Source organism: Eutrema salsugineum, unplaced genomic scaffold (assembly GCF_000478725.1).
Source record: "Eutrema salsugineum unplaced genomic scaffold, Eutsalg1_0 scaffold_1, whole genome shotgun sequence".
Lineage (NCBI taxonomy): Eukaryota > Viridiplantae > Streptophyta > Magnoliopsida > Brassicales > Brassicaceae > Eutrema > Eutrema salsugineum.
The window spans coordinates 5,185,199-5,205,328 of NW_006256909.1; the positions used below are offsets into that span (position 1 = coordinate 5,185,199).

The 20,130-nt window shown below is 38.4% G+C and overlaps 6 protein-coding genes across 9 annotated transcripts; 4 read left to right on the forward strand and 2 right to left on the reverse strand.

Moving 5' to 3' along the window:
- The first annotated feature begins 380 nt into the window (after positions 1-380).
- On the forward strand, positions 381-2,496 carry LOC18028848 (tRNA (adenine(37)-N6)-methyltransferase). The gene is made up of 9 exons (XM_006412941.2): positions 381-503; positions 608-729; positions 913-1,013; positions 1,106-1,301; positions 1,383-1,475; positions 1,560-1,619; positions 1,699-1,773; positions 1,872-1,952; positions 2,026-2,496. The coding sequence occupies exons 1-9, from the start codon at positions 416-418 to the stop codon at positions 2,266-2,268; spliced, it is 1,059 nt and encodes a 352-aa protein (XP_006413004.1). The 5' UTR covers positions 381-415; the 3' UTR covers positions 2,269-2,496.
- An 87-nt stretch (positions 2,497-2,583) lies between these two features.
- LOC18028849 (probable NADH dehydrogenase [ubiquinone] 1 alpha subcomplex subunit 5, mitochondrial) lies at positions 2,584-3,712 on the forward strand. Its single transcript, XM_006412942.2, has 2 exons — positions 2,584-2,967; positions 3,342-3,712. The coding sequence occupies exons 1-2, from the start codon at positions 2,655-2,657 to the stop codon at positions 3,536-3,538; spliced, it is 510 nt and encodes a 169-aa protein (XP_006413005.1). The 5' UTR covers positions 2,584-2,654; the 3' UTR covers positions 3,539-3,712.
- A 196-nt stretch (positions 3,713-3,908) lies between these two features.
- On the reverse strand, positions 3,909-7,845 carry LOC18028850 (putative cell division cycle ATPase). Of its 2 annotated transcripts, none has more exons than XM_024149846.1 (16): positions 7,631-7,845; positions 7,338-7,459; positions 7,145-7,233; positions 7,007-7,042; positions 6,820-6,913; positions 6,694-6,736; positions 6,463-6,563; positions 6,289-6,353; positions 5,717-6,210; positions 5,546-5,630; positions 5,349-5,477; positions 4,688-5,256; positions 4,464-4,599; positions 4,314-4,382; positions 4,102-4,230; positions 3,909-4,028 (listed from the first exon to the last, which is right to left on the reverse strand). In XM_024149846.1, exons 1-16 carry the CDS (start codon positions 7,843-7,845, stop codon positions 3,915-3,917), a joined length of 2,490 nt encoding a protein of 829 aa, XP_024005614.1. In that variant the 3' UTR covers positions 3,909-3,914. The 2 variants fall into 2 exon arrangements, with proteins under 2 accessions (XP_024005614.1, XP_006413006.1); XM_006412943.2 differs by having other exon boundaries at positions 5,343-5,477.
- A 782-nt stretch (positions 7,846-8,627) lies between these two features.
- Positions 8,628-10,713, reverse strand: LOC18028851. The gene is made up of 2 exons (XM_006412944.2): positions 10,618-10,713; positions 8,628-10,499 (listed from the first exon to the last, which is right to left on the reverse strand). The coding sequence occupies exon 2, from the start codon at positions 10,478-10,480 to the stop codon at positions 8,690-8,692; it is 1,791 nt and encodes a 596-aa protein (XP_006413007.1). The 5' UTR covers positions 10,481-10,499; positions 10,618-10,713; the 3' UTR covers positions 8,628-8,689.
- Positions 10,714-11,886: 1,173 nt separating this feature from the next.
- On the forward strand, positions 11,887-14,631 carry LOC18028852 (S-type anion channel SLAH2). 3 transcript variants are annotated; one of them, XM_024149629.1, is made up of 5 exons: positions 11,887-11,940; positions 12,064-12,469; positions 12,552-13,322; positions 13,424-13,455; positions 13,536-14,475. In XM_024149629.1, exons 2-5 carry the CDS (start codon positions 12,098-12,100, stop codon positions 13,906-13,908), a joined length of 1,548 nt encoding a protein of 515 aa, XP_024005397.1. In that variant the 5' UTR covers positions 11,887-11,940; positions 12,064-12,097; the 3' UTR covers positions 13,909-14,475. The 3 variants fall into 3 exon arrangements, 2 of the variants coding, with proteins under 2 accessions (XP_024005397.1, XP_006413008.1); XR_002896866.1 differs by lacking the exon at positions 11,887-11,940 and adding an exon at positions 14,491-14,631 and having other exon boundaries at positions 11,953-12,469; positions 13,536-14,258; XM_006412945.2 differs by lacking the exon at positions 11,887-11,940 and having other exon boundaries at positions 11,953-12,469.
- Positions 14,632-15,067: 436 nt separating this feature from the next.
- LOC18028853 (SUMO-conjugating enzyme UBC9) lies at positions 15,068-16,634 on the forward strand. The gene is given in 7 exon segments (XM_024149427.1): positions 15,068-15,261; positions 15,354-15,445; positions 15,846-15,925; positions 15,927-15,963; positions 15,966-15,973; positions 16,128-16,232; positions 16,378-16,634. Coding segments are annotated over 6 exon segments (444 nt in total). The 5' UTR covers positions 15,068-15,261; positions 15,354-15,375; the 3' UTR covers positions 16,522-16,634.
- The last annotated feature ends 3,496 nt before the right edge of the window (positions 16,635-20,130 follow it).

The window sequence follows — 20,130 nt, forward strand, 5'->3', positions numbered from 1 at the left end:
TATAGACTATCATCTAGTTGATGAAATTCCCGCCTTGTTGCAGAAAAGGTTGGACTACTTCTGCCAATGGCTCTTCCAAGTTCCAAGTTCCATTTCCAAGTTGTGATCGCATTGTCAGTTGGTAATGAATCAAAGTTCCTTCTCTCTCAGGACAAATTCTATGAAAAACTAGTGTTTTCCAAAACCAAAAAGGTTATCAAGTTCATTTTGAGAAAATTACACAATACTAGAAACAACAATCAACAAAACTCGGTATGGGCCGGTTTTAGCCCAACCACTCTGGTGGCCTAATAAGCATTATGTGGGCCTATCACTTCCTTAGCTAAACGTAAAACCGAGACTTAACTCTCCCGGACCGTCAAATTCCCGCCGCCGTCGTAACGTTCCACTCGCCGGCAAAGAAGTCAGGTCATCCATGGCTATAGCTGGACACACCAACAACTATACCACGGCTGCTTTAGCCTTTACACTGGCCGTGGTATCTGCATCCGCCGCCGTCTCGCGTAATCTCTTTCTCTACCCCCTTTGTCACTTTCTCTTGTCACAACCTGTTTCTCAGGTACTAAGTTTCGTGAAACTCTTTTTTATTGAGCTGGCTCTTGAGAAGTCTATAGATGGAGGAGACGAGGAGAAGATTTGGAGTGTAGAATTAAGGAACTTGAGAAGTCTTTGGGATCTACCATGGAAAAAAGTGCTTCAGAGAGAAGAGGTCGAGTTAAAGCTCAGCAGGTCTTCTTCTATCACTTCTACTACTCTTCGAAATCTTATGACTTTCGATTCAAATCAAATGAAAAAAAAAAAAAAAAAAAACATTTTTGGCACACTAAAATTGATAAATGGATACTGAAATTATTTTTCAAGAAAATTTGTGCATTCTTGTTCACTCTCTTGAAAGCTGTCTGTGTTCTTTAGGCGTTACGGGAGGCGTTAGCACAATCTGAGTCGCAGGATTTACACAACACTATATACCCGATGCGACCAATTGGCACCATACGGTCTTGCTTCTCCACAAGGTAAATTGATCCTATTACATTGCCAGTTTAGTGGGAGCACAATGCTGTTCTAAAATGTTGGCTTTTTTAAGTGATGCTTCTTGGTTTCGCAGGAACGGTACACCGAGGCAGCCATTGCTTGTTTCTCTTGCGAGGGCATGTTTGAACTTTGATCCGGCTTTGGTTCCTCCTGCATCCCTTGAGGGGCTTGGAGAGTATTCTCATTGTTGGATAATATACGTGTTCCATCTCAACACTGATATCGAAAAGCTATGGAGAAAGCCATCTCAGTCTAAGCTCAAGGCAAAGGTACGCGGCTTCTGTTCCTTTTTGGTATTCTATGTTATGATATTCTCAGTCTAAAGGTTTTTGGGGTGTTGCCAATTTCAGGTGAGAGTGCCAAGGCTAAATGGTGAACGAAAAGGAGTCTTTGCTACTCGGTCCCCTCATCGACCTTGTCCCATCGGGCTCACCGTTGCTAAGGTTCTCTGAACACAAATTCTTCTGTACTTAGCAAAGACATTAAATCATCTTTACCAAAAGTACCTAATGGTAATTAATCTATAGGTGGAGGAAATCCAAAAGGATAAGGTTCTGCTCTCTGGTGTCGATCTGGTGGATGGGACAGTAATTCTCCTTTCCCTTTGTGTGCTAAATTATCAGCTTCTTGCGTAGTTCAATGATAGTTTTAACGGTTTTTGGACAGCCGGTGCTCGACATCAAGCCTTATTTACCATACTCGGACAGCATTCAAGAAGCCACAGTGCCAGACTGGGTAAAGGTAAGAACATTATGATGTACTGACCTCACGTCTCTAAGCTTTTCTTATCTGAGTAATTGAATACATGTGAGACTCTAAGATCGGAAACTCAATTTCAGGAGGACTGCTTATTGGCTGTAGCTTCTGTGAGTTTCTCAGACACCTTCTGTTCCTCCATCACCAGCTGCTGGAAACTGATTGTGAGTGACTTTTGTGACCTGACCATCTCTTCTCCATTTTCCAATTTTGACAAAATATTTGCTTTGTGTACAGGAAAAGAATTCTCTGTATAGTTCAGCGGATGAGTTTAAAAGCTTGATTACGCAGGTCCTGTCATGGGACATACGATCAATGTCACAACGAAACAAGCCACAAGATACGTCAGATGCAGACAGCATCGTTTATCACTTGGTTCTGGAGGGACTAGACGTATCTTACATGATAGATAATGAAAGGAAAATCCTTGTTCAAGATGTTTCTCTTCCCAATAACCTGGAAGATGTTGCAGGAACCTGATCTTTACAAAGACTTAGTGGACCTTCTCGAGATGAAATGATGGTTCCATGGCAAAGGAAAGCTCGAGCTTCTTCGATTCTTGCTTGAATTGGGAGTTGAGGATGAATAGAAACACACAACACGAACAAAAATTGTATTGACATTTCATAGTGCTTTCATTTCATGTCACGAATTCGCAAGTTGTGAGAAAAAAAAAAACTTAAATTGGTATCTGAGGATGAATAGAGAGAAAGTGGAGCTAATCAAGGGTTGGGCCCAAAAAATACTGAAATAGATTGGGCTAATAAACAATTGGGCCCAAATGTTAATTCCATTAATGCATTTGAAAAGGCACAGTATTGGTTTCGCCGGAGTTGGGGAAAGAGAGAAGCGATCCAGCGGCTGAGATGTTCCTGCGTGTGATCGGTCGGCCATTGTTGGCCAAGGTGAAGCAGACGACTGGAATCGTTGGGCTAGACGTGGTCCCGAACGCGAGGACGGTGCTAATCGATCTGTATAGCAAAACGCTAAAGGAGATCCAGGTGGTTCCGGAGGATGAAGGCTACAGGAAGGCCGTAGAGAGCTTCACGCGCCACCGCCTCAAGGTGTGCCAAGAAGAAGAGGACTGGGAAGCGATTGAGAAGCGGCTTGGTTGTGGTCAGGTCGAGGAGCTCATCGAAGAGGCTCAAGATGAGCTCACTCTCGTTGGCAAAATGATCGGTTCGTACACTCTTTACTCTTTTCTCTTCATTTTCCCCTTTGCAATTGAAAGACTTAGACTTTATAGATTTACATTCCTCACAAGAAGAAGTTTTTCTTTTTAATTCATACAAGAATGTGTTAATTTTCTTAAGGATGGGTCATACGAATAACTGTTGTTATAGATGCAATGCAGTTTTTCCAGTAATTATAGTGTCGAAATTGCAAATTACATGATTACTTTGAACTAAATGTAGCTTGTCTCTTTAGCTATTGCCTGAACGCAATCACATCTTCATGTTGTACTGTTATTCTACCTACACTCTTGGTTGAATTTGTAATTTATCATTTGTTTCTGCACCATGGAAATGTAAAACTCTGTTTTGCATCTGCAGAATGGGATCCTTGGGGTGTTCCTGATGATTACGAGTGCGAGGTCATTGAGAATGACGCGCCGATACCGAAACATGTTCCACAGCACCGTCCTGGGCCTCTTCCCGAAGAGTTCTACAAGACCCTCCAAGCTATAAACTCAGAATCCAAAACAGAGATTCCAGCTGCTAGGTCGAGCGAGCCACAATTGAAGGAGTAGCTTCAAGTGTTGAAATTTATCTGCCGGTAAAGTTTCTGTCTCCATCTCTTGCTGTTTGTCTGTGTTGTATTTGGTTGCTGATAATAATCTTTATACTAAACGATGTTACCAGAGGTGTTTGGTAAATTTTATTTTAACAATCTATGAAATATAAAAACCGATGCTTCACCCTTAGCAAGAGCTTTTTGCAAGACATAAACAGTGAAAGTGTGAATTTTTATACAATAGGATACAAGAGATAAATTAACTGTACATGTTTTATTTACAAAATCTCCGGAATTAATGTTTTATAGGATAATACTAATTAATGAAATATCAGATTTATATAAAGATGAAAACTTTGTAGAAAAAGTTAAATAAGAGTGGATTTGGGGTCCTAAAGGAAGTAAGAGAGCTGTTCCTTCTTCCTGGAGCCTCCTTCTCCATACAAATCGTTCCACTGCTTCAGTTCGTTCATTCCTGCTCCTTCTGCTGCAAAACTAGCAGCAACCTGCCAGTGCAAAACAATTAGCTTATTTGCATAAGATCGATCATCAACATAGAACTAAATTTCATTAACCTACCTGGCTTTTAGCTACTCTCATGTCTTCCATGCTTAAAGGTCTCAGCGTTATGACTCTCTCCTCAGATACTTCTTCTTGTGATTCAGATCTCTCTTCACTGTTCTCTGCTTCCTCTCTCTTCTTCCTCTCCTGAGTTTAGAAATCACCATTGAAATATTCATTCACACACTATAGAGTCACGGAATAGAGGAAAGAGCTTGACGAATTCTCACCTGGTCTTTTAAGCACTCCTGCTTTATCAGCTCCCTCACTGGTCGATATGCAGCTGTTGTGCAAAAGTTCTGTTTGTATAATGTTTACAATTATCAGTCCATATGATAAGATTTGGATGTCGGTAAAGTGAAATGAGAGCTGTGTCAAACCTTGAGATCACTTCCACTATAGCCATCTGTCATCTGTGCAAGCTCATGGAAATCAAGATTCTCTGTTTTCTCTTTTGACAATAAGGTTCTCAATATCTTCTCTCTGCTCTCGATTGATGGAAGACCCACCATGATTCTGTTTCCCAAAAAAACAAAAGAAGAATCTGGAATTAGTACAGCTCAAGCTCATGGTCTCAAGGGATTGGAGTGTAGGGCATGCGTACCTTCGCTCAAACCTCCTAATGATAGCTTCATCTAGATCAAACGGCCTGTTTGTTGCTGCAAGAACGAGAATGCGATCACCCGCATTTGACATAAGCCCATCCCAGTGAGTCATGAACTCATTTTTTATCTTCCTCATAGCTTCATGCTCTCCAACTCTTGTCCTTTGCCCCAGCATGCTATCCACTTCATCCACAAATATAATAGTCGGAGACACTTTAGCTGCGAGGGTGAACAAAGCTCTCACATTCTTCTCATCTTCTCCAAACCATTTTGAAGTGATTGTGGACATCGAAACATTTATGAAACTAGCTCCAGCTTCGTTTGCAATGGCTTTGGCCATCATAGTTTTCCCGGTACCAGGTGGTCCAAAGAGGAGGATTCCTCTGCAAGGCTTGAGAAGGCCACCTTTGAACAGGTCAGGCCTACGGAGAGGAAGCATGACAAGCTCTTGAAGAGATTCTTTGGTTTCGTCCAATGAACCTATATCAGCAAACGTCACACCAATCTCATTCGCTGGGATAACCTCTGGTCTTATGCGCTTCTCGAATTCATTATCAGGAGCCACCTCCTACATTGATGGAATAAAAAAAAAAATTAAACCTTATGGTAAGGCAAACACATTGAGCGTATATTGAATAATATGTTTTAGTTTACATTAACAGGTGCTTTTGGAGGCAGGGGACATTCATTCTTGGCTGAAGGAACCGATCTTTCTAACTCGTTTTTGTTTTCAGGAACAGCTGTCTCAGATTTCGACTCGCTCATTATTATTCCTTCACCTTCTTCTCCCTGCGCCAGAGCCATTCACATTTTAGTCACTATAAAATTCAAAAGCACATGGTCAGACATGTAAATACCTTGGAATCAGTGTTTCTGTCCAGCTTCAAAGAGTCCTCAAGGTATCTGTTACCTTCCTGGAATATATTTAGTCCATGGGACAAGCTGTTGCAGAATCATTAAATCAGTTTGGCTAAGAATGGTGAAACCTTGTTGTGTTGAAGAGATTATTGTTCTTCTTAATTAAGTACCTATTGGAAGATATTACAAGCCTCCCGTTTTTGTATTCGGGCTCTTTGTTGTGCATCAGATGGTAGGAGATTGCAGAAACCACAATTTCCTCAATGTGACTGCTTAGGAACATTGTATCTGCTTGACATATGGAACCTAAGTCATCACATTCGATATCATTAGCCGCAAGAACCTCAGCTATGTGGTTCTTGTTGTCCTGAAACTGTATCAGTTTCATATCATCTTCAAATCGCGTTTTCCAGCTCATGAGTTGAGATTCATCCTCTGGTGGTCTGATCTCGATGTTGTAAGGAAACACAGCAGAAATTCCCTCTCCTACTTCTTGGCAGTCATCTTCGGGTTCTAATAGTCTTGAGCCGAGAAGCAAAACAGGGCCTGATAGCTTAGTCAAGAGCCTCTGGAACAACTTGTAGAACCTTTCTGACTGAAGAAGCTTCTCAACGTCCCTCAGGTATATTATTATAGGATTGGTTTCCGAAACAGAAACCAATACCTGCAAAGATAACAATCGTTCAGTATAAGAAATGCACGTGAAATGTACCCTGCTGATTTCGTAATAGTGTATTATTACCTTGTAAAGTGACTGAAGGAAAAGTTTCTCATCAAAGCACAAGTTTGTACTGCGTTTGCTTGAAGCTAGAAAGATATAAACAGCCAAACAAGAGGTCTAAGAATCTGAAGTGGAATACAACAATACTAGGCCGATTTTGAACGTAAAAAAGGAAAGAAGACGACGGTTCCACACCTGAGACAGAAGTTGCTGAACGGGAAGATATGCTACTGATATCAGAAGCAGCAGATGCATTTCGCTTGAGTCTCGGAGGATGACTTGAACCTTCAAAGCCCCTGTTGCTTCAATGGAACTAGTGAGCTTACGTAAAACATATAAAGCTATGTCTTTCAGCTTGACTAAAACCCGTCTAGAGAGTTTCAAGCTACGAAAAAACAACAACCAGATATGACAAACACAATGTACCTTGAGCTAAGATCATTGCCACTGGTGTGCCTACGCAAGGTCCCTAAAAATTACAAGAATGCTTACATTTAAGGCCAATTTGAGGAAAAAACATAAGAATTTAAGGCCAAGGATTTGATAATGTACCTCTTCTTTCTTCCTTTTGGGAGAGCATAGAGAAAGAACCCATCAAATTCGACATTTTATCCAAGGTCATCTCAGAAATAGACCTCTTGTGAGACTAGTGAACAGTAGATAAGAAAGAAAACACAATCATGGTCTGTGAAAAAAACATAAAATTAAGCTACACACCATAAGATCATAAGAAACGTACAGGTTCCTTTTTGATGCATCCGTACTTGCTCTGTATCTGCATCAATGAATACAAAAGAGAAATCTTACAAGCTGTTCTTTTAGCAAACAAAGTTCATATTTTCATGGAAGATACTAGAAAACTTCTGCATTTAATTACCTTAATAGAGAAGTCGGTTATATCTAGTAGCAATAGTTTTGATTCAAAATAATGAGCTAATGCTTTTGCAAGCATTTGCTGATAGAATTCTGCAGTGAAGAAGAGACGCAATCAAAATCACACAAAATGTGGATTAAAAAAAATCGATCAAGAAGATTGAAGCTTAAACAAAAATAGGATGGGGAATGTTTACCAGCTGGTCCAGACAGTAGAATGGCCTTACTTGCAGGTGCAAGATTACGTGTGTGCTTGGAGATATCAAACTGCTTTAGATGTACATAAGCTGCGCTTGTCAATAGAAGCCGAGTTTTCTCGCTGCAAAGATCATAAAAGGGAAACATCATGAGTATAGTAATCTTGTCCCATTTATATGCAACATTTTCAAACATACGCACCTTTCTTAACACAAGAACAAGAACAAGAATAATAACAAGAACATGGGTTTCAAACTTTGTTAGGACAAGAAATGTCAGTGTCCTCGTTTACCTTAGGAAATAAGGAAACTCGTCGAAAGTGACACCACTCTCTCTTCCATCAACAATCTGCCTCACCAACTCTTGCTCAATCTTTTCTCCGGTAAGCCCATCCTCTGCAGAAACCGACCCGTTTGCCCATTTACCCAAACCCTGACCCGACGCTAGCCCAATCCCCAACCCGACACCAACCCCTAACGCGGAAAACAACACGCTCTTCTGCTCCATTTCTGCCAAAAAAACTCCTCGATTCAAACCCAAAGCATTCCCTTATAAATATGAGTCTTGTTTCTCTTTTCAAATAACCTGTTTCTTTTGCTCTCAAGTTTTTGTAGTGGTTGATTATTTTTTTTGGTAAATAAGATTTTAGTGGACGACGGAGAAGACAAATAGCATTGGTGGGTGTGGGACGATCGTCCTCTATCTATAGCAAAGCTTGCATTAGCTCTTATGGTCGTTAACTCTTTACCGGGAAAAAACAACCATTTGGAAATTCTTTAATAAATCGGAAAAAAATATTTATTTCCTCCTCAAGGCTTAAAATATGAATGGTGAAAAAAAAAAAAAGACTTGGATCCCATCTTTTTAAAACGACAAAACCTAGTTTATAGAAGAATACAGTGCAATAATTAACTAATTGTATCTAATTCGTTAGGAAAGAAAGTGATTACACTCTTCTTTTGTTGTATTATATTTTTCTAACATTATGTAACTTCTGTTTATATTTGGGGAAAAAATGTGATTTGCATAACATTAGAAGTTTTTCTTTGTATAACATTAGAAGTTTTTCTCCAGTCCCTACATTACGCTTAACCAGATCCTAGATAACAAGTTTTGCAATTCACAATGGAGACACTTTCATAGAGGCATATAAGAAAAAGGAGTTAATGAGTGAATCCACAAGGAACACCAAAAGCATTCTCTTTCATTGTTAACAAAAGAAGTTGATTCATTTCAAGAGATAGACAGGTTTCACATAATTATAGAACCAAAAAGATTAAAGTTTCACTACTTTCTGCGACCTCAAAAAGCCATCACCAATGGCACTTTACATGCATATATATATACCAGACTAATCTATTATAATGGGCTGATCTTCTGTAGACCCATCTGGATTTTCAACCGTTGGAGCTTTACCACAATCCTTACTTTGTATTTCCGTATCCACCACCTCCTCAAGCACAGAATCATAGCTCGGCGTAGCAGCAGGGTTTAGCTCATAAGAACCAGCCGGGACTCCCTCTTTCTCTTCTCCTCTCAGTTTAACCGATGCAACTTTATGAGAGAATCTCTGCATCTCCCCAGGTGGGATCATGATCTTGCTGAGTCCATGCTGCTCAGCATGGTAAAAGACCGATACAAAGCCTTTAACTTTCCCCATATAGGCCACTGCAATTCCTATACGATCGTCAAACTCAGAGATGACTTCCACAAAGTCGTATCTATAAGGAGGCTCGTGAAGATCCGAGTGACTGTTCCAACTTTTATTCCAATCTCTGAAAAGAGCCCATGTTTCTCCCTTTCTTGGGTTCACTATGACATCATTGCCACATTTGATGTGCTGCATCTCATGAGCAAACATCAAGTGGGTTTTTATCTCTGTATCTCCATATTCGAATCTCCCACAAGCACTGCGAATAGATTTCTCATCTTTTTTAGTGTTGACATGTTCAAGCAATGTCACCAGCAGACTCAACTCGGATTCCCAGCCAAAAACTCTCTTGATTTGAGCATATTTCCTCGGCATATCATCTGTTGAATCATATAATGCCCATACTTGATCGACAGCAAAAGAGCTCATTGACTTGTTAAAGTCATTAAACTTTGCATCAGGACAAGTTAATGATTTAGGATCCTCATCACTTTTATCTATGCAGACAACTCCTTTTGTGTCTCCATCATTTGCTTCACTTATGTGTTTAGACGCAGGATCCGGTTTACCCAATGGCGCACAAGCCAAATCTGCTTCCTGAGATTTTTGCTTTTTGGCTAGCCGAGTAAGAGAAGCAACATCACTTTCAACCATCAACATGGGAGGCTCAAATTCAAGGTTGGATCTCTTTCGAGACTCTCTTTCTATTAGTTGTTGCTTCGATCTTTCTTCTAACTCCATCTGCTTCAGTTCAAGCTCTTTCTGTCTTTTTTCCAGTGTCTTCTCCTTAATCTCAAGAGCTTTGCTCCTCAGTTCAGTCTCTTCTCTCCATTTATCAGCTTCTTCTCTCTGTTTCAGCTCAAAATTCGCTTCCTTTCTAATCAGTTCAGCAGATTTCTCTTTGATGGCTTCCTCAAGTGATCTGAGCTCATTCTTCCTTGCTTTAAGCTGCTTACTTTCCTCCTTTTGTCTCTCAGTCTCCACTTTTTGATTCAGAACAAAATCCTTCTCAGCATTCTCTAACTCACACAACTCCTCAAGGATTGACTCAAAAAGCCGGCGAGCTTCCTCTTTCTTTGCTTCAAACTCACTCATCATATCTCCAAGTTTCTTTTTCAACGAATGGTGAATCAAACAAAGCTTCTTCTCCTGAGCGTCTAACTGGATCGCTACTTCTTCACTCTGCTTCTCAAAAACCAAGCTCATGAGGTTTGCTTCAATGACCTGTCTCAAATCAAAATCCATCTCTTTCTCCTCTAATACTATTAGTTTACCAGAAATCGACTCCTCAAGCAAACCGATTTCCTTCTCCTTCATTTCAACCGCTCTCAGTCGTTCTTCCTTCCGCTCTAGTGGCAGTGAGTCTATCATGTTATCAAACTGATGCGAGAACTTAAGAATCGACGAAGCCTTTTCCTCAATCTGGTCTAGGGTTTTCAAAGTCCCCTCATTTTTGTGGCCAGTAATGTCTGAATCCCCTTCCATCACCATAATATCTGAGCCGTAAACCCTATTTTTAGGAGCAAAAACAAGTATCGGTCATCAAAGTAGGAACCTTTTTGGGGTTAAAAGGTAAAAGATGGAATTTTTCATGAAACTAAAAGAATAATGTATACAAAGAAACAAACCTCTCTCGAGATTGATATTCAGTTGACGGTTTCGGCTCCGGCGTGTCTCCACCGGAAAACAGTAGATATTCTGGTTCCTTCTTTTTTTTAGCTATACGATTTGAGACTTTGAGCGTGCTTATGCTAGAGGAGAAAGAAGATTCAGACAACAGAAAAGGACAAAAAAAGAGAAATGTGCAGGCTCATTAATTTCGAAAAAAAGAACGATGCTCCATGCTCTTACCTGAAAATGGAGGGAGAGAGAAACTTGTGCTGCATTTCTCTTTCATACTCAAAAAGTAACTTTCTTTCCTGGCCGTTAGATGGGATTATGTTTTAGCCGTTGGATTACGTTACGTCACACTTCAGATTTCTTTGGACCCGCATACTGGTGGATTTAGAGCCGTTAGATAAGTATCATGAGATTTGTGATCAGCTAATGGGCTTTATAGGATGATTCAGCCCATTTATAGTTTTATGAAAATTTGGAGCTAGTAGGTCCAATGTAAAAATACACATAGCCTATTTTACTCTCACAACCAAAAATACAATTCAGTATTGTTCTAAATAATTTTCTCAAGCTTTATACTACAAAAAAATTACTCTAATATTTTTTAGTAAAATATGTAGCGAACAAACATATCAACAAGTATTGATAAGTAATTTATAGAATTAATTAAACATTTATTTTGTTGAAAGAAAAATTTATATAAATCGGCGTCATCTAATCTAGTTTGTTAATGAACAAAAAAGGATATTCGACTTCATTTTCGAATGTACGGATATTACAAATTGCATAGACGCGGCTTAACGAGATTGCGACGCTTCTTTTGTTGACTGTTTGACTTTTGAGTCCAAAACACATTCCAAATAAATGTTTCTTTTATAATTCTTTAACCAAATTGTTTGCATAATTTTATTCCAATGTGTTTATACGATTCATATTGTATTCTTTGTTTTTTCCTTCATAATTTATTCTTAGCTAAAAGGTTCCTTTAGCAACAGCGTGGGACAAATTTGAGACCTAAAATCACCGCTGTAATCAGATACCGTTGAGCTGTACAGAACAAATAAAACCAAACCAACAACACACTACAAGTCAAAACAGAACAACTCAAGTAAAAACAAAAGTGTAAAGACTAAAACTTTATCTAAACTTTATCTGGACATCACTTTACCAACTTGGCCCCTCTCAACCTCATTCGGCTCTGGTCTTTATCAGTGGCCTTGTTTGACTTGGCTTATATATATGGCAGCCACACACAGCTCATTACTCCTCTGTTCTTTCTACTCACTGATATCAGATCTACATTTTCTGTTTCCATCACTTTCTCTTCATTTTCTGTAAGCATTTGTTTATATAAATATCTGGTTTACGTGCTATATACAATTAACCCAACTAGAGAGTATAGTCTCTATGACGTTTTTGATTTTGGTTTATATGTATTTGGATCTTTATGTGTGTAGTTGCAAATTTATGTACTACTAAATCAGAGAAACGATGAATAATACGAGATCGGTTAGTTCTTCGGTTTCTCCAACATACCCAGCTCTATCAGAGAATCAACGTCAGTCGAGCTGTGGAGAATTCTCAAGATTAGAGAAACGAATGGGAGGAGCGAGGAAGATGACGTTTCACTCCAAGTCTATGCCCAGAGGTTCCATATTTCTTGACCAAGAAGCTGCTTCTAGAAACTACCACGACAAGAGGTATGACCTGTTCAGGACCATGTCAGGGAAGCTTGAACGTCAGATTTCCAATTTACGAGGAAAACCCACTGATAGTTCGTGTCAGGACAATGAGCTCACTGAATCTTTAACAGCTGATAGATACTTTGATGCTCTTCAAGGCCCCGAACTTGAAACTCTCAAGGTTCATTTTTTTCTTTTTTTGCTTAAATCTTGACTTTTCGTTACTTCTATTTATGGTATTATTATATTGGTGGGTGAAACAGGACAAGGAGAAGATAGTTTTGCCAGAGGACAAAACGTGGCCGTTTCTTCTTCGGTTTCCAATAACATCGTACGGAATGTGTCTTGGAGTAAGCAGTCAAGCCATCATGTGGAAGACCTTAGCAACCACAGACGCCGAGAAGTTCTTGCACATGACGCAAGTAGTAAACCACGTTCTCTGGTGGATCTCTCTCGTCCTCCTCGTCACCGTCTCCATCACTTACCTCTTCAAAACCATCTTCTTCTTCGAGGCTGTCCGTCGCGAGTTCCGGCACCCTATCCGAGTCAACTTCTTCTTCGCTCCTCTCATATCAATCCTCTTACTAGCACTTGGAGTCCCACATTCCATCACCACGACTCTCCCCTCTATACTTTGGTACTTCCTTATGGCTCCGATCTTGGTTCTTGAGATGAAGATTTATGGACAGTGGATGTCTGGTGGGCAGAGACGCCTCTCCAAAGTCGCTAACCCTACAAATCACCTTTCCATCGTCGGTAACTTCGCCGGAGCACTTCTTGGAGCATCAATGGGTTTAGAAGAAGGACCAATGTTCTTCTATGCTGTTGGATTGGCTTATTATTTGGTCTTATTTGTGACTCTCTATCAGAGACTCCCCACAAACGAAACCTTGCCTAAAGAGCTTCACCCTGTTTTCTTCCTCTTTGTGGCTGCACCAGCTGTCGCTTCCATGGCTTGGACCAATATCTCTGGCTCCTTTAATATCGGTTCGCGCCTTGCTTACTTCATCTCCTTGTTCTTGTACTTCTCTCTGGTAATTCTTCATTCATTCATATAGTCCCACTAAGAACAGAGCAAATTTGCTTGCGTAACAAGAAATCTTAAGTACTTCACTTGTTGTGATTCTTGTTTTAGGTTGTTCGGATTAACTTTTTCCGCGGATTCAAGTAAGCTATTTCTCTAACTGGTTAATTAGTAGAGTCTAGAGACCAAATGTTTATCTGACATAATTCTTGTCGAATTATAGATTCTCGCTAGCTTGGTGGGCTTACACGTTTCCGATGACGGCAGTGGCCACGGCGACGATAAAATACTCAGGGGAAGTCACCGGCATAGCAACTCAGGTACTGTCTGTTTTGATGGCCGGAGCAGCAACTCTGACGGTGATAAGTGTCCTGGTAATGACGGTGGTGCACGCATTTATCAAATGTGATCTCTTCCCTAATGACGTAGCCATTGCCATAAGTGCAGAGCGACCGAAGCAGAAGAGATGGTTCAAACAGCTCACAAATGGAAGTTTAGGAAATAGTATGAGATGTCTCAAGGTTTTTGACCCGGAAGATGAACAAATAGATGTAGAAGCTCCTCCTTTACTAAATGAAGAGTGTCAAACGGTGTAGTTAGGCAAAATTATTCAGCTTTAGAGGTATAAACAAAATAAAAGCAGTTGATAATAAAGCACAAAACCAAAAAAAAAGGGGGGATACTATCTTTAGGCTGTGGAGTATCACTCTCACAACTACTATCTTTCTCATTTCTTAGACTACTAGAGTAGAAGAAGGCAAAAGATTTAACAAGCCGCTTCGTCTAAGTCGGTAAGTCTACTTCCTCAGTGTCAGTACCTTGCTTGATTCTACTGGGAAGACTTGCAAAGAAACTCTCTGGTGAGTCTTAACTCATGAGCAGGCTGTGTCCTTATCCTGCCTCTCAGAAAGACAATTTCCTACTCAGAGCAACGTTCTCATTTGAGGTAGACGAATCCATCTTCTTTGGACTTCTGTTTCTTCTTACACATCTAAGTTTTTTCTTCTTATTCTTTTTGTTGGTTTTGTTTTTATATATATTTATATATATATGTGTGTTTGTGTTTGGTCTTATCTTCTTATATGTGTGTGCGTTTGTGTTTGGGTAACGTATTGTTTAGAATATTTTGTTATGGACTAATAATTTATATATGTATAGCTGAATTGGTACATATGCAGGCTTTGCAGATTTTGAGCAGAGCTAGTCATCCGATTAACATGTCTAATCCCGCGCGCCTGCGGCATGGGCCTGTGATCTATTTGTAATTAAAATCAAAGACTTTTGTGTTATTCAAAACTACTTTACAAGCTTATTCTTTCCAACCTAAACCTAATTCTCCAATTTATAAATATGAGACGCAAGGGGAAACCAATTTTATAAGAAGTATGTGAAGAACTGAAACAACAAGTCCAGAATCACCTGAAACAAAGCTACTCATATATAGTCTCACAAGTCAAATCTTGACCTCTGACAATTTCATTTTCTATTCCGTGGGAATCGAAATTCACGCAAATGGCGCCAAATGATTCGTCATGCAAAAAGGCACAAAAACTCTTAGCCGTCCGATCATACGACTTTTATGACTAAACACTTTAACGACACCGTTTCAGAGCCGACGAGAACCCAATCGTCGCCATATGATAGGAACTACGAAGTTACGAACCAACCGCGTTTTTTAATGTTTTCTAAATTGCCGTAAGTAGAACGCTAAGTTAGGCCCACCAATAAGGTTGAATTTTTATTTTATTCTTATAAGAACACATCGAATTTCCCTAAAGAATAAAGCAAGAGTCCACTAATCAACGAAGCAGAGAATTCTCCTCTAAGGCTCTAACCTATTTATCTGGTCGCGACCTCACACCATTGGAGCTTCTTCTCTTCCGTTTCACCACCCTTTCCTTCTCCTTAATTCCTAATTCCAAAGAACATAGCTTTTGATTAATCCGGAGGTATAATTTTGATTAATCCCGTCGTAACATATTTTTATTGGATTTTCTGGATTTTTGCATCTTACATAATTTTGATTCGTTTTGTATTGTAGACCTTTCGATTGGGTATTGGATATGGCATCGAAGCGGATTTTGAAGGAATTGAAGGATCTGCAGAAGGATCCTCCTACTTCATGTAGCGCAGGTGCCTATTTGACGACTCGATTATTAACTTTGCTTGCTCTGCCTCATGATGATGATGATGGATTTGGAACCCCTTTGAATTTTAATTTCAATTTTGATCTTCGTTTGCTCTGGTTTGGCATGGATACCTTAGATCTAATTATCTGTTCGTCGTACCAGTTTTGTTTCAAACTTGGTTTTGGGTAAAAAAGATGTGTTTTTTCTGTGTCTGAAATCCTAAAGGTCAAGATTCAAACTTGTTTGATTCCTGGATCTCGTAGCATTTGTGATTTTTCCCGGATAAGATGTTTGAACAAAACTTTTGATTTTTCTTTTATAATTTGCCCCTTTACGAGCATCTTACACACGCCTTTGTTGCTTCTCTGGTTTGATATATTGAACTTTTGGTCAAATTTTGACAGGACCCGTCGCCGAAGACATGTTTCATTGGCAGGCCACGATAATGGGTCCAACAGACAGCCCTTATGCTGGAGGTGTTTTCCCTTGTAACGATCCATTTTCCTCCAGATTATCCATTTAAACTCCTAAGGTATATAATTGAACTCTCTCTATACCTGCTTCTTCTTCGAAAAAGTTTTGGACTTTATTGCAGTCAAAGTTCAAGCTTTGCATTGCATGTCCTTCACTGTGGTTGCTTGATCTGGTTTATGTATGTATGTATTTATGGTGTGGCAATTTTGTAGGTGGCATTTAGGACAAAGGTGTTCCATCCAAACATTAACAGCAATGGGAGCATCTGCCTCGACATCTTGAAGGAGCAGTGGAGTCCAGCGCTCACAATTTCCAAGGTTTATTTTTCTTCTTCTTCCTCGTTTCTATCATATGACAAGTTAAGAACCATAAACAGCTAGCTAGGTGCAAGTAATAGTCCGTTCTTATATGAAACAAACTTGCTTTTGCGTCTGAGCTGGTTGATATGTGGTGATACAACAGGTGCTGCTATCGATCTGTTCGTTGTTGACGGATCCAAACCCGGATGATCCTTTGGTCCCGGAGATCGCTCACATGTACAAGACAGACAAGAACAAGTACGAGTCTACTGCTCGGACCTGGACCCAAAAGTACGCCATGGGCTGACACTGTTTATTCAGGGCCCGCCGTGTGTTTATCTTATGGATTTGGAAACATGGGCCTAAGGCCTACTTTAATAAAATACATTTCTATAAAGCTTTTTTTTTCATTATATTATACTTTGAACGTCGCATACTCGCATTTTAATTTTTGTTATAATAGCTTTTAAAAAGAATAGGAAATATTAAAACAAACTTAGGTTAAAATATGTTAAAAAAACTCAATTAATATTGCTTGTAAGTTTATTATATATTGTTTACAAGTTTTCTTTAACAAATTGATTAGGGTAAGAGTCAGTTCTAGGTAGAAGTCCATCAAACATTTTGTATCAGTTTTTGGCCAAAAAAAAAAGAGTCAGTTTTCAAGAAATAGCCATTACACGATCACTCCGACCATGGACCATTTTATAAAGAATTTCGTATTTTTAATATAAAACAAAATATCTAACGACCGAAGGCTTTAATTATTGTGAAGTATCCGAACATGCAAAAGCCTGAAAACTTATATAAAGTAGTATATAACAATTCCATCTATACGTGTCAGTGATTCGACTAACTATAAATCTATGTTCTAATGTTCAAAGTCTCCATAACTTAGAAAAATAAATATTTTCAATTTCGGACGGGGAGAGGTCGTGCCCAGGAGAGCATGGTGAACTTCATTATTAAATTAGACTATTAAATACTGAAGAAAGAACTTATATTACAGCATGAGGTTAGAGACAGTCTTCTATCACCAATCTCCCGTTTTGTCTTTAATGAATCAGAGAATCGTAACCTTAGTGGCATCCACTAAATAATGGCATTAATGATGACGACTCATCAATGTTAAATTTTGCTTAGATTTTATTTCGATGAAATAACGGATTTTCTTTTTCTTTCCGTTGGCTCCATTTGACAGCTCGGCTCGGTTTACGGATTCATCTGTTTCAATTCCCTTTCATTTATTGTTAAGTTAAAACCGTAGAAATTTAAAGACGTTCCGAATGAAAATATATACTGTATATAGTTTTCAAGTACCCTCACTACCCTGACCAAAAAAAAAGATATAGTTTTCAAGTACAGTATATACGATTGTAATAAAGCTTTTAACGTTTATCGTCACTATGCACTCTTTAATAATTGTCGAAAGAAAAGAAAAAGCTAACGTTTAATGTCAGTACGCACTACTTTGCTAATAACTCAGGGTGGCAATAATTGTAGTATACATCTAAATAATTTGAACGAATTTTTGTATGGTGTTTTTATAATTTATTGGCTTTGCTTTGCTGCATATTTTATGGCAAACAAAAGAAGGTGACTCTCCATTGGCTATCCCAAATTTTGTGGATTTTATAGCATAAACAAACACAAATTATAGCGTTTTAAAAATAAAATAAAAACTCATAATCTTTTCTATTTGTTTGTGTGTCATACTTTTTGTTTGGTTTTATCATTATGATACATTAACTACAAGAACGAAAAAAAATTGAGTATCAAATGAGTCACTCAAAAAAATCGTTGAAATACTTATTCAACGGATTTATTTGTGGTTAACAACGTTGGTGTCAAAAAATTCAACGGAACGGTTTTGAAATTTTTCTGGTAGCTACTTACGGATAAATATTTAAAGTATATATAAAATTTTATACATAAGACCAACATTTCTTGCTTGTAAACTAAGACTGCCCACGAGAATGACTTGAGTAGTACGCACGAGTGGCGACCATGTAGCTTCTGCTCCAAGACATACATTAACTTGGGAAAACTTGAAATTTACACGTTATGTTATTTTTTTATATTATCGTAAACTTAGTTATGAGAGATAATTACTCAAGCGGTGACCTTCTCTAGTCTTTATATGTCCATCAAAGTTCGAGCACAGAAACTCTTAGTTTAAAGCTATGCACCAAGACCAACGTACATCAAATATATATATATAAGTATATATGAAATTATGAATATATATAACTAATGGTGATAAAGCTTTCAACGTTTTGCTATTTTGAAGGGTGGCCCTTCTGTTTAGAATGGATCTTTGTCCTTAATTAATATTAACCACGTCTCTTCTATTTTTATTTGGATTCTTTGTTCATAACCGTAGATGGACACGTTATGTATGCACATAATTTTATTAGCTTTGAACATAATCCGTTAATTTACTAGTACGTGTCACCGATTAATGGTGAACAACCGAAAGTTGTTTGTTCTTGTAGTAGCAAAACTTCTATTAATGGGCAGGATAACAACTTTCCGGAGAAAAGAGGTGATCAAAACTTTCTATTTTCTAAAACGTGGTCAATCCGAGTAAAAGCAAGATTCAGTTTGTGTAGATTTCAATTACACACTTGTTGTCGTATTTAGTTAACACACATAAGTATTACGTATTACTAATTATTTTATACAGATAATATGGTTTATAGTTGTATATATGTATCTAAATAGACGCATATAATATATACGTGGATTGGTCACTTGGCTCAATGGAGGCCAGTGGCCAAGAACACTGCACTAAACCTCGGGGTTTGTCTTTGTCAATCCAAAGGATTCTCCATGTCTGATTCTGATGTCTCTCTCTCCCTCTCTCTTCTTTCTTTGGATCTTTCAGAATCGAATCGTCCTCCGCTTCTCTCACGCGTTCCACGCGCCTTTTAACCAAATATGTGCTCAAAAATGTTTTGAAGAACATCTTATGATGCTTTACCGAAATAATGCCATATTACATGTGGAGTAACGCCTAATAAGAAGGGCATAAGCTTTACAAAAAAGTCTAATCACGTTTGTTAATCCATGGTTTAAATCTATCATCAGAGGGCAAGAGATTCATCATAACAAAAAAACCGGCGGCGTGAAGAAAAACGATATGGCGTGAACAATTTCCTTTTTTATCACATGAGAGTGAAGAAACGGTTACGTGAAATTTATTTAGGTATTTATCTTATGACTTATCAAATAGGATGAGAGTTATTCTATAACCTTAAAACAAAAGAATATCAAACCAATTACAATTATTTTAGGAGTCTATTGGCCAAAAGTCTTGACTTTTACTGTTTAAAGGAAATTGGAGTAATGAAGAGGTACCAATCAGTTCGAAAATTTAATGCCTACTTATGCCTGGTTTGGGCAATGACAAAAATTCAAGATTTTTCATGTCACTTAATCATTTTTTTTTTTAAATGGTCTGCCCTATCGTGCTGCTCGTTGGAATAAACTGACAACTTTTGTCTCTCGTTCCTTTTTGTTTTCATTTGTTGCGGTTTTGAAGAAAGCCAAAAATTTATTTGTTGTTTCATCATGGTTTATGATTTTCATATATATCGGGTTCGAGTCAGCCCAAAACTAATCACTCGGCTTGAGAAGACATCTAAAATTAAATATATTTGCGATAAGAAAAACTATTTGTAATTAGTTAGGGAGTTTGTTGAAACTGATTAAAATAAATACCTCCAAATCATATTTCAATTGACGAGTATATTTTATGTTGAAAGCAATATCGTAAATGTAAAGTTTTTTGTTGAGCTGATAATCACTCGAATCGCAAACTCACTTAAAACATTTTTTAGCTATTAATAGAGTTTTCAGAAACTTTTCTACGAAAACAAAATGGAGAACAGAAAGAAGAAGACAACAAGAATTT

What these genes read in the sequence shown, in the direction of transcription:
- LOC18028848 (XM_006412941.2), top strand. Translation starts at nt 416, where the DNA reads ATGGCTATAGCTGGACACACCAACAACTATACCACGGCTGCTTTAGCC. An exon ending in GTCGAGTTAAAGCTCAGCAG is followed by an intron (nt 730 to 912) that starts GTCTTCTTCTAT and finishes TGTGTTCTTTAG; the next exon opens with GCGTTACGGGAGGCGTTAGC. An exon ending in TCGGGCTCACCGTTGCTAAG is followed by an intron (nt 1,476 to 1,559) that starts GTTCTCTGAACA and finishes ATTAATCTATAG; the next exon opens with GTGGAGGAAATCCAAAAGGA.
- LOC18028849 (XM_006412942.2), top strand. Translation starts at nt 2,655, where the DNA reads ATGTTCCTGCGTGTGATCGGTCGGCCATTGTTGGCCAAGGTGAAGCAG. An exon ending in TCTCGTTGGCAAAATGATCG is followed by an intron (nt 2,968 to 3,341) that starts GTTCGTACACTC and finishes TTGCATCTGCAG; the next exon opens with AATGGGATCCTTGGGGTGTT.
- LOC18028850 (XM_006412943.2), bottom strand. Translation starts at nt 7,845, where the DNA reads ATGGAGCAGAAGAGCGTGTTGTTTTCCGCGTTAGGGGTTGGTGTCGGG. An exon ending in TTCAGCAACTTCTGTCTCAG is followed by an intron (nt 6,354 to 6,462) that starts GTGTGGAACCGT and finishes ATATCTTTCTAG; the next exon opens with CTTCAAGCAAACGCAGTACA. An exon ending in ATTAGGAGGTTTGAGCGAAG is followed by an intron (nt 4,600 to 4,687) that starts GTACGCATGCCC and finishes TTTGGGAAACAG; the next exon opens with AATCATGGTGGGTCTTCCAT.
- LOC18028851 (XM_006412944.2), bottom strand. Translation starts at nt 10,480, where the DNA reads ATGGTGATGGAAGGGGATTCAGACATTACTGGCCACAAAAATGAGGGG.
- LOC18028852 (XM_024149629.1), top strand. Translation starts at nt 12,098, where the DNA reads ATGAATAATACGAGATCGGTTAGTTCTTCGGTTTCTCCAACATACCCA. An exon ending in TGTTCTTGTACTTCTCTCTG is followed by an intron (nt 13,323 to 13,423) that starts GTAATTCTTCAT and finishes TTCTTGTTTTAG; the next exon opens with GTTGTTCGGATTAACTTTTT. An exon ending in AACTTTTTCCGCGGATTCAA is followed by an intron (nt 13,456 to 13,535) that starts GTAAGCTATTTC and finishes GTCGAATTATAG; the next exon opens with ATTCTCGCTAGCTTGGTGGG.